At 40.2% G+C, this 12033-nt stretch overlaps 1 protein-coding gene and 1 long non-coding RNA gene across 2 annotated transcripts; one reads left to right on the top strand and one right to left on the bottom strand.

Moving 5' to 3' along the window:
* LOC132875065 (protein S100-B-like) lies at positions 1-4902 on the top strand. The gene is made up of 3 exons (XM_060911656.1): positions 1-113; positions 3740-3886; positions 4350-4902. Exons 2-3 carry the CDS (start codon positions 3749-3751, stop codon positions 4494-4496), a joined length of 285 nt encoding a protein of 94 aa, XP_060767639.1. The 5' UTR covers positions 1-113; positions 3740-3748; the 3' UTR covers positions 4497-4902.
* Positions 4903-5080: 178 nt separating this feature from the next.
* LOC132875066 (uncharacterized) lies at positions 5081-7224 on the bottom strand. The gene is made up of 3 exons (XR_009651755.1): positions 6998-7224; positions 6759-6914; positions 5081-6677 (listed from the first exon to the last, which is right to left on the bottom strand). It is a non-coding gene; the product is annotated as an uncharacterized LOC132875066 (long non-coding RNA).
* Between the last annotated feature and the right edge of the window lie 4809 nt (positions 7225-12033).

Raw genomic sequence — 12033 nt, 5'->3', positions numbered from 1 at the left:
AACACTCTCTCTCTGGTTTGCTGGTCTGTCTTGGTCATTTATTCTCTCTCTCTCTCTCTCTCTCTCTCTCTCTCTCTCACACACCCCACTCTGTTGTCCTGCTGTTCTCTCTGGTAAGTTCTTTATTTTTTCTCTCCACACATTTTATGTATCAGAGTGTAAAGATTCTCGAATCAGCACTTCTATTAATTATTACACAACTTCATTATCTGGAATTTGACTTTCTAAGAAAAAAGCTTACACACAATTTTCATGAAGAGAAAGAAAATACATAAAATACTAAAAGTACAGAAAAATGCAAATAAAACATTAAAATACACCACTAAAAGGATTATTTCATTCCAAGTATAATGAAAACAATGTGCATCATTTAGCAATCATTTTGTATATTTTCTGAAATAAATACAATATCAAAGTAAAGTCAATAATGTTTTGAAAAATCATATGTAATATTATTTTGTAATTATATGTAATATTATTTATATTCTCAGAATAACTACTTTATTCTGAGAATTTTATCTTATAATAAACACTGACAAAGTTTATCTCATGTCAAGTCTATATGTCAGTAACAGCACAAGTAATAAAAAAAAGAAAGTAAACATGACATCTGCAAATGTACAGTAAATACTTTATAAATAAAATCTATTAAAACTAGTGTTTTGCATTTAATTGGAATTTTAAATGTTTTCATTTAAGAGACATTTACAAAATTAAATAAAATAAACATTATGTTTATGAAGTGAAAAATTTTAAAATAACACATTTTAATTTAAAAAGTTGGAAATCAAAATAAATAAAAAATGAAAATATAAATAAAATAATTTAAAACTATTATTATTATTATTATTATTATTATTATTATTACTGAGGGGTTAGTAAAAAAGATAACTGAAGTTTAAAACTTCTAAATGATTTTTCTTAATTACACCCCAAATACTGATGTTTCTGTTCATAAACACAATAAATCTTTTTTTCTCTTTTTAATGGTATGAAAGCCTTGTGTTCTTTTTTGCTCTCTATCTCTCACAGCTTTTTTTCTACATTTAAGCACAAGCACACACACACACACACACACACACACACACACACCTTTACATACTTGCCAACGCCCAGCCTTCTAGGGAGGTTCAGTAGTGCATTCTCCTGCTTTTGACAGACATACTCACTGAGCTATGTATAGGGGAGAGCGGGGTAAGATGAGCCAGGGGGTAAGATGAGCCACCCCCTGTTTCTAAGAAACAGTAAACAAATGTGACCATGTGACCACATTCAAAGAGGGGCGGGACCATTTACTTACACTTGTGGAGAGGAGCACCACAAGTCAAACTAGGTGAGGGAGATATTTATAAAAATGTGTTTTCGTGCTTTCTAAGTCAATTCCATGTTTGTCCACAGTGAAGATGATTTAGAGAAGACAAAAGTAGAATAATATTTAGACACATTAGGGTTAAGTTAGTGGCTTTCTAAGCTATGATATGAATGCTATTAAAAATAATTTTGATTAGCCTAATCCCCTTTATTAGCATTTTTCTACAAAATGGTGGCCACGGAGTAAGATGAGCCATTAGATGTGGGGCAAGTTGAGCCACTGGCTCAACTTACCCCATTGGTGGCTGAGCTTACCCAATATGGATGACACATAAGTTTTCACATATATATATTGTCAGATGTGGGGGATTATGTTGTGGCAAAATTCACAGGGAAGAAGAAAGTGCATTTCTTCATTGGCCAGATAATCAAATTGGATGTCTTCGAAATAGAGGCAAGATTTGTCAAAAGAAGCCGGTCATGCCATGGCTCTGCAAGAAAGCCAACCTTTGTCTTCAAAGAGAAAGATGAGGCTGTCCTGTCAAGACAGGATATTGTGAAAAAATTGCCCCGCCCCTTTATTGTTGGGGGGACAGCACGGAGGGAGAGGCAAATGGTGTTCCCTTGCAATTTGAACGCTTGGAACATTGAATAATGATGAAATGATTGATGGAATGATTGCTGCATGTTTTAGCAATGTTTTAACCTACTGAAAGAAATAAGATTTTTTGGCACTGTTCTACTGTTTTAGTAATTTCTATAATATAGTATATCTCTCATTCCCTCTCTAACCATCCCTCTTTCTATCTATCTATGCATCTCTCTCTCTCTATCCATCTATCTATCCCTCCCTATCCCATCTCGTTCTATCACCTCTCTCTTCATCTCCCCTTCTCTATGCAACGGCCCTATCCCCCACTTGATTGACTTGACTTGATTCACTGATTGCATTTCTAATAATAAAAGTTGTTTACTTTGTTAACCTAACATGTTTTGTGTTGGCTCAATTTACCCCACACAGTGGCTCATCTTACCCCGTGCATGGGGTAAGTTGAGCCACTTGACATTTTTTTTTCAAGAGGTAATATCACTCTAACCATAAGAGCTTATCAATTATGTTTTGCTCAGATAGTAACAGTACACTTTGAAATTTGGTATGGTGTGTAGACTGGAAGCAAAAATGGCTTTAACATGTAGTTATGATGAAAAATGTAAAAAAGTGGCTCATCTTACCCCGCTCTCCCCTATAGGCTATAGAGATCTTGCAGTCACGTGACCGGACATTTTTTACAGTGCAGGTGAATACCACCTACTGCTTTGAGATCTAAAAACTACCGCATGACAAAATAATCAGCAAACACTGTTGGATTTGCTCTTTTGACCTTCCTTCAGCTGTTTTCGGCACATGGGATACAAATATATAGCGGCAAATAGTCACATGTGAAGCTGAGAGCAAATGGAACAGAGCGATAATGATGTTGAATCTAAACTGTATCGCTCTATTGCACCATTCTACTGGTTCTTGTTATGGTTCTAGCCAATCAGCAATGAACTCACATACTACAACAAATTGTGCCAGTATTTGTAGTTTAAAAAAAAAAAACACGCTCTGATGATCATGAATAATGAATTCTCCAAAGGAGAAAAAAAAGATTGGTTATAACAAGTGCAAGTCGATTTGGTCATCAGATCATTCATGCATCAAAGCACCGAGGCAAGGTGAGAAGCATGTCTATATGTCGGTCTGATTTCCCGATCGATTTTCTTCAAATATGGCACTCAGAAAGCAGGAGAATGCACTACTGAACCTCCCTAGAAGGGTGCAACTGCGCCGCGCAACCTATCTAAATTCTTTAATTGGGCGTTGGCAAGTACACTCTAAAAAATAAAGGTGCTTCAGTGGTTCTTCAAATCTCTGGATGGTTCCATGGACAGTCAAAACTCTGTGATGAACCATTACATTATGCGAAAGGTTCTTCACATTGGAAATGGTTCTTCAGATCCTGGCATTCTCTTCCCATTTGCTGGTCAATGCACATAGGCTATGTTTACACAGATCTGTCTTCACTGCTCAAACAAATAGTTTAAATGGTTCTTTAAAGAACTGTTGCATGAACGGTTCTTTGAAGCCCTGAAAAAGGTTCTTCTATGGCATCGCCCTGAAGAACCGGTACTGGCCCCATTATTTTTTAGAGTGTATGCTCACTTTATCATTACAGGTCAGATAGAACACATTCCCCACTGAGCCCTTGTTCCTTTGACGTTTTGTCTCTCTCTCTCTCTCTCTCTCTCTCGCTCTCTCTCTTCTGGAAATATAAGAGACCCAGGTGGCACCCATACACAGATGGTTTTATGACTTTATTACACTGATGTATTTTATTGCATTTTAAACACAATGTTTTTTATTTTTTTTGTGTGTGTGTGTAAGTGTGTAACAATGTCGGAGTTGGAGAACTGCATGAACGCCATCATTCGCATCTTCCACAAATACTCGAAGAGAGAGGGAGACAAATACACACTGACGAAGAGCGAGCTGAAGGAGCTGATCACACAGGAGCTGCCCAAATTCGTAGCGGTACACACACACACACACACACTTAGCTTTTAAAAATAAAGGATATTTGTAAAGGAACAGCTCAGCTCTGCCTCTTTAGCATAAAGACAGACTTAGTTAGGGGGCGGGGCTTTCCTGTTTTTTTTTTCAGTCTGGAGTTCAGCAGTGAGTTTGAATGTTTTAATGTTTAATAAATAATATTCCGTTCTGTACCGTTATAAACCAGATACGGACAAAATCACCATCATTAAACACGTTAATAAGAAACTCGACATTAGCCGCAATAACTACAGTCAAAATCACCTGTCTGTTTCCATTTGTCTGTCTCCATCTGTCTGTCTCCATTGCTGTCTGAGTGTCTGTCTCTTGCTGTCTGTCTCTCTCTGAGTGTCTCTCTGACTGTCTCTGTCTGTCTCTCTCTCTGTTTTTCTGACTGTCTGTCTTCACCCCACCTCTCTCTCTCTCTCTCTCTCTCTCTCTCTAGGCTGTAAAGGACCCAGCCGAATTTGATTCTCTGATGAAGACGCTCGACACCGACGGAAACGCCGAGTGTGACTTCCAGGAGTTCATGACCTTCATCGCCGCAGTGACCAGCTTGACCCAGCTCATCAAGCAGTTTGAGGATGAATGAGCCGGAGAGGACAGAGGAACTGACCGCTGGAAACTAAACCAGATTTTACTGTCAGTGTAACAGCATAGAATCTCAATCCATAACTTACATTTATTATTATTTCTGTTTTGTAGGGGATTTGCTGATTATTCCTGGTTTTAACACTATTAAACTGGCTTCTACACAGTGGCTTTAGCTGAATGTATTGAGCTCTGACTGGATTCGACTTGTATTGCTAGTTTTAATTCGTTTATACTGATTGGGTTTGACTGGTTTTGAATGCCTTATACTGGTTTTTCAAATCAAATGTAAGGAGACTTTCCTATGAATTGTTGCTATTATCCTTTTTTAGCTAGCTATATCTGATACCTAACCATATTTCCTCACCTTTATCTATCTCTATGAAAATAAAACAAAATGAATGTAATGACTGTGTGGCCTTTGTGCAGAAAAGCACGTGTTGACTAAATTTGACCTTAAGCAGAAGAGCAATTACTGACTACGCCACCAGGGGACTTTCACCCCAGGAATATTACAGTAACCAGAAAACACTTCACAATGTTGACACGCAAGGTTCGTTTGACTAAAGACACCAGAGACCAAAGTTATGAAAATACAAAAAGGTTATTTTATTTTATTACAATGTTTACAAAAATAAAAGTTCTTTCCTTTACTTCACAAACAATCACTTTCATTCACACTCACAATCCGAAGGTTTGACTGACGTGTACCGTATGTGGGGCAAGGGTAAGGGCCTCTGCATGCTCTTGCGACAAGGCTTTCGCAGATAGCTTTTCGGAGACAGTTGTAATTTATCGTTGAGCGAGGAGTAATAGGCGTGCGCAATGTTATTCACCGCCACAACGCAAGGGCGCGCGAAGTCGCGAAATCGCTAGGAGTAGTTGGTGGGTGTGGTTAGTGGAGTGTTTATCCTCCGGTTACTTATAATGACTAGAACTGGAGTCGTATAGATGTACGTACTTCCTCGATCAACCGCTCTTCGTGCTGCTCCATCTTCGCTCGTGTTTTTAAAAATGGCGGTCGTGAAAACAAACCAAACTGGGAAAGTAGGGAAGCGGAAGTGCGTGTACAGCGGATGTAGAGTGGACCAATCAGAGCCCTCTTGTCTGCGACGCTGTCTGCGAGGCTGTCTGCAGTGGTCACAATTTTTGGGAGGTGCGCACAGAGCGTCTGCAAAGGGGGGAGGGGCTTCGCAGACGCCATCTGCAACGCCATCTGCGAGGACTGGGTTGTCAGCATAAATTGGCCTTAAGGGAGAAATCAATATTAACAGGGTTAAGGCCTACCAGCAGGGGGCAAGATACCAGGAGACGGAGGAGGGATCCAAGGAGGCACACCATGCAAGCACACGTGTCACACTCACTGCAAACCAAATCGAAATAAATCAAAAGCACAACAAAAGGAGAATTCCACACAGGCATATGTGAACACACACACGGAAAATGGGGGAACACCACCACCTAGGGGATCAGCTGCCACCCCACCTTGGGCACTCAGCACCTGAAAAATAAATAAACAGAGAGGAGGTATGAGGAGAGAAAATCAAACAAAGAAATAACATACAGCTTGATCACAACAAACTAACCAATTAAAACACAACCACACACGATGTAAACTAAGGGAGGGGAACTATGTGGACCACTGATGATCCACAGCTTGCAATGGCCTCCCACCAGTACTGGCATACAGCTGGCAACAAAAGGCTGCTTGCCACGGCAAAAAAAGTTGACAGATGTGGTTGCTAGCCACACACAAGTTCACATAAAGTAAGCTCTCGCGAGCATTAAACCAAATAAACAGATAAGCAATAAAGAAAAAGCATTAACATAAATCAGGCCCAATAAGATAGCCCACTGGCTATCCGCAGCTATAGAAAAAGGGCCTCCTGCCAGCTGGTGGTACCTGAGCAGGGCTAAAGCAAATAAACAAAAATACCCAATTTAACAGAAAAGAAAATATCCCTCACGCCACACTCCAAGCACATATACACGCACACTGATTATAGATGAATGATGATCAGACACACAAGCAGTCACACACACGCTACAAAGGTTAAAACTAATGTTAAAATGCTGTGGTGGTTGGTGGTTTCACAGGCAGCTGCACCAATCAGTGAAAGCAGCACTCGGTAGAAACGCGTTGGCAAGAACAGCAGCAAACCCGGACCAAAACCGGCAACACCTAAAGAACACGCAAAATACTCAATTAACGCCACGCTTAATAAACTCAGAGTAGTAGGAATACAAGGGGAGGGGCACATACCAAGCGATCAAAAACTTCTCGCCTAGTCCCAGCAAGGCTCACAGAATTCCATGGGTCATCTGCACTTAGTAACAGACGCCAAGAGAATGTTCGGAAATCACCGCACACAAAATGCACAGCTGAGCAAGACCGGAGGAAAGCCAAACGGTGGATACACTAAAAAAGCGACCAAAAGCGGATCAGCATTGAATTGAGCAAGGTAAACAAAAGTAATAGCATGCTCGAACAAGCATACATACCAGTCACCGGCAGACAAAAAATCACGTCGCAGGAAAGTGCACTGCTAACAAAAAGTGGACAAAGCCAAGCGGTGGGAGCACAGCCACAGATAAACGGGAAGGAGTGTGACAGGAAACAGCGAGGGGGGGACGGGTTGTTGCGCCTCCAGAGTTCAAAATCACTCTACCATAAATAGGCTGGCGACGCACGCCATTGGTTAAGGCTGCCCCAATTGCTAAGGAGCACTTAACGGTGGAGTACGAGATTTTGGAATAATGGTTCCCACAAGCCATATTTTGAAAAGAAACAAGCCCCCCCTCGTCATGCTCCCACCCCCCGTGTCTCCACCCCTCATGCTAACTTAGCAAAACCTACATTGTGGTCCGTATCATCGGTTATGCTCTCGCTGCCAGGGTGTACACTTGTTAAAACGACAACACTGTCCTATCTGAAAATGTAATAAATACATAATGTTATCTTACCTATCGAGTAGAAACAGGGCCACCATTGCATCGGTTTGAAGTCCTTTTTGTTGTTTGAGTCGCCGCCAGCGGTCGACCGCTGCGCCAATGTTCACTCTGGTCTTGACTCGTCCTTCTTCATAAAGTTTCCTGGTAGTTGCCTTTTCGAATACAGATTTTCGTTTTTGACCAGTTGTGTGCGTCTGTTCTGCCATAGTGTTATGTAATTATTGTAGGCCAGTATCTAGATAAAATGGGCTAGTATGGTAGGCTATCTATCCGTTGCTTTGAATGGTAGATGGTCCCTGCGCATACTGTACGCGCAAGGGTAGGGGAGGGAGGTTTGGGGTCGCGGGCTTCAGTCTGATTGACGTGTCAGTATCCAATCATTTTGAGGTGGTACCTTGATATGATTGGATGGCATTTTTCCTTTATTTTACACTGTAGACTGGATTAAAATATTTCATTTTTGGGTCAAACCTTCTATTGTACTGCTTGCAACATGGGTGTGAGGAGCTTTTCAAGCAATATGGTAAAAAATACTCCTGAAAAGAATCTCGTACCCCACCTTTAACTCAGTGCGTCTCGCCACAACTGGAACACTTATTCCCAGTTTTCCATAAAATGAAACATAACACACAGCTCACTGAGATAAAACACTCCAGTGTGAGGGAGTTGTGGTCTTTCAGTGGCACTTAATAAATAAAATAAAAGCTTTTGACAAATCACATTGTTACGTAATCAGAATTAAATTCAACCAAAATGTTAAACTGAGTTATTATTTTAATGGTTCTGTGGGAGACTGAATTCACTGAATGTCCGCTTGTAACCCTGAGCTGCTCCTGGTCCTGACATTAACACACTCACTGAGCAGGAAACATACAGGGCCTGCTGTGTTCCGCTCTCATTTCTAATGGAAGCTTGTAACCGAAAATAAAATCGATTTCAATACATCTGTCTGTCAGTCTGTCTCTCTCCCTCTCTGTGTGTCTCTGTGTCTATCTCTCGCTCTCTTTCTGTCTCTTTCTGTCTGTCTCTCTGCCTCTCTCTCTTTCTGTCTGTCTGTCTATCTCTCTGTCTGTCTCTCTCCCTCTGTCTGTCTGTCTCTCTCTCTCTCTCTCTGTCTCTCTCTCTCCCTCTCTCTCTCCGCCCATCACTTTAGGGATCAGTTTCTATCAGGATTGTTGAAGTCAGCCAGAGAGATGGATTTAATATTCAGCCTCATGTTGTTGTTGTATAATGCTACACTATGCTGTAGTGACCTGTAGGGGGCAGTGTTGTGTCAGTTTTGAGAGTGAGGCATGCAGCGTCTCAAATGGATAGCTTTTGGCCCTGTAGTGCCCTGAACAGAGTGTAGAGGTCTCCTGTAGTGTACTTGAAGAAGGACTGGATTTTCTGAGCTCCACATTCAGAATATTAAAATCACCTGTGTGAAGTTCACACCTTCAGCTTCACTTTTAATGTGATGCAGCAACCAATAACATTCAGGCAAAAAGCAAATTGAAACCTTTTCTGAAAAAAAAGGAAAATCTTAAAACATACAATAACGTGGTTGCATAAGTATACACACTTTGTGCATCAGTAACATAAGTTTTATATGTAAGACTCTACCAGCTTCACTCATCTTCATTTGGTAATTTTATTCCACTCTTCCTTACAGAAATATTCCAGATCTATCAGATAGCGAGGGGATCTTCTGGACACAGCCCTCTTCATGTCATTCCATAGGTTTTTGATAAGATTTACATCTGGGCTCTGATAGGGCCAATCCAAAACATTGATCATCTTCTCTTCTTCTGAAGATGTTCCTTTGTCGACTTGGATTTGTGATTTGGGTCGTTATCGTGCAGGAAGGTGAAATATTTCATCTTCAGCTTTTCAACAGAGGCCTGCAGCTTCTTCTCCAAAATAAATTGGTGTTCGGAGCTCTCCATGAAGCATGAAGCATGGTGGCAGCAGCTCTGTAGCACGATGCCGCCGCCACCATGCTTCACCGTGGGTATGAATGAGGTTCATTGGGTGAAAAGCTGTCTTGTTTTTGCATCAAACCTATCTTTTAGAATCATGCAAAATAGTTTGACCTTGGTCTCATCAGACCTAAACACCTCTGGCCATATGATTTTGGGGTGATTTAGGCAGGATTGGATGGTTTTTGTGAGAAAGGACTTTTTGTCAAGCCACCCTACCCCAGAGATGTGAAGAATACAAGAAATTTCTGTCACATGCCTCCTTTTATGTTACTCGAGGTCTCTCAGCAGCTTCCCGAATAAGTTTCGTCTTATCCTTTTGTCAGTTTTGGAGGGATGTCCTGTTCTTTGTGATGTCACTGTAGTGTTCCATTTCCTCCACTAGTTGACATTGGTCTCCATAGTGTTCCATGGTAATGTTCTGGAAATAATTTTCAAAAACCTGCCATTTTAACAGGGGTGTGTAGACTTTTAATTTCCACTGTATTGCTGCATGAACAGTCCCAATAGTAATGATCACATTAATCATTGGTTTACTTTAACAAAATTGCTTCCACACTCATTTTTCAGCAGCACGTAGAATAGCACTTGATCCAGCACACATTTTACAGTTTATTTATATCATGTGTGTAATTTTTACATAACTTCAGAACAGTGGCGGTTCTAGACCAAAATTACTAGGGGGGCCGAGGTGGGGCCAGTGTTTTTTCAGGGGGGCACATATGGACAAAACATGGCAATATTTAAGCGTTCAAAATGTTTAGTTTAGTTTAGTTTATTTAAAACCAAAACAAAATACATTGAGCATAAATACAATGAGATAAACATTCTGTCTCAATAGCCTAAACATAAAATAAATTGTGCTCAATAAATCTTAAAACCATGTTTCTCTTTTTTGTAAAATAAGATTTCTATTTTTGCATACAATGAATCTTTTCTTCAGATGTGGCTGCACTGGAGTGTCGTCCAAGCACTTGCTGATATCTGGAGAAAGATGAATACAGTAAATATGAGTGCTAATGAGAACAACATTTATTTATCATTATTGATTTATTAATTTATTATTATATCTATTATTTGTATTTTATATTTATTTATTATTATTCAGACTTCACACTTTCAGGGTAGGCTATATGAATTGTAGGCCAACACTGCTCACACACATGCATTTGTTCAACATCACAAACCTGATGGTGCTGTACTTGATATGCATGGTGAATCTGGTTGTCCCAATGACTCGTTGGGTTGTCCCTCATTCTGTCCCTCAATCTGATCCTGAATGTCTTCATCCTCACTCTCAGATTGCCTTTCAGATGCCTCACTTTCCACCTCTCCAACCACCACCTCTGGCTCTCTCTCCACCTCTGGCTCTCTCTCCTCTTTCATAATCTTCATCTGCCTTACTCTCTCTATGTTGCTTTTTGCCAACAGGGGCAAAAAAGGACATAATGTCCTTCTTGCTCCTTTCCATGATGATAGTCTACAGTAGGTCTATACTAAAAAGTAAACGGAGAGGAATGTAGCCTCTACATATCACAAGGCCATTTGAGTTTTACAAGAAGGTTAAAAACTGTCGGTTATTTTACCCATTTCCCAAAAATATTAAATTAGGCTACTTATTGCTGTGCAACGCACTTTTAAGAAAGCGCAATAAAACGGATTTATTATTGTAGTGAACAACAACAGTAAAACACGGATATGTGCAAACACTGATGTTACAAAATTGAATAACTTTCCTTACCTTCGCCCCTTTGCAGTAGCCTAGTCCTTGCAGGGCTGCAGCTGTTATCTCTCATGTCCGAAGTTTACAATTCACGCTGCTGCTGATCTTTCTGCTGCAGGTAACAGTGTGCGTGTAGCGCTTTAAGGAGTCCGTGTAGAACACTCTGTCATGTCAGTTCCGATCTTCGAGCCAGCGCACGTCGAAATTAATAAAGCTTATTATCTGTTCAGCACAGGGGCCACAACAGGGGCCAGGAGCAATTTTACAGGGGCACTGGCCCCCCCTGGCCCCCGTTTAAAACCGCCTGTCAATTGACCTAATGAGTTGCAATTTGGTCCTCCAGCTGTTCCTTTTTTTGTACCTTTAACTTTTCCAGCCTCTTATTGCCCCTGTCCCAACTTTTTTGAGATGCGTTGCTGTCATGAAATTTCAAATGAGCCAATATTTGGCATGAAATTTCAAAATGTCTCACTTTCAACATTTGATATGTTGTCTATGTTCTATTGTGAATACAATATCAGTTTTTGAGATTTGTAAATTATTGCATTCCGTTTTTATTTACAATTTGTACTTTGTCCCAACTTTTTTGGAATCGGGGTTTTATATATATATATATATATATATATATATATATATATATATATATATATATTTTTTTTTTTTTACATCACTACTAAAATGTCAATCTTTAGTGTAGGTCCAGCTCCACCTAATAACCAAGAAAGCCAGTATAGATGTAAATCCACACTTTCTAATGAAATCTGACATGCTGTGGTGTTTCATTAACACTTCAGCATGCTGGAATTTACAGTGCATGTCGCTCTCCACCTGACTTACAACCTGCACTCTGGGATTGAGTGTGAAGTTATGAAAAAAGACATAAGATCTGTCTCACGTCATTAGAG

The sequence above is a fragment of the Neoarius graeffei genome, chromosome 27, assembly GCF_027579695.1.
Source record: "Neoarius graeffei isolate fNeoGra1 chromosome 27, fNeoGra1.pri, whole genome shotgun sequence".
Lineage (NCBI taxonomy): Eukaryota > Metazoa > Chordata > Actinopteri > Siluriformes > Ariidae > Neoarius > Neoarius graeffei.
This window is presented reverse-complemented; position numbering and strand designations above follow the sequence as displayed.

Excerpts from the sequence above, each read along its gene's own strand:
- LOC132875065 (XM_060911656.1), top strand. The coding sequence starts at position 3,749 with ATGTCGGAGTTGGAGAACTGCATGAACGCCATCATTCGCATCTTCCAC. Across the intron at positions 3,887-4,349 it reads AGCTGCCCAAATTCGTAGCG|GCTGTAAAGGACCCAGCCGA; the intron begins GTACACACACAC and ends CTCTCTCTCTAG.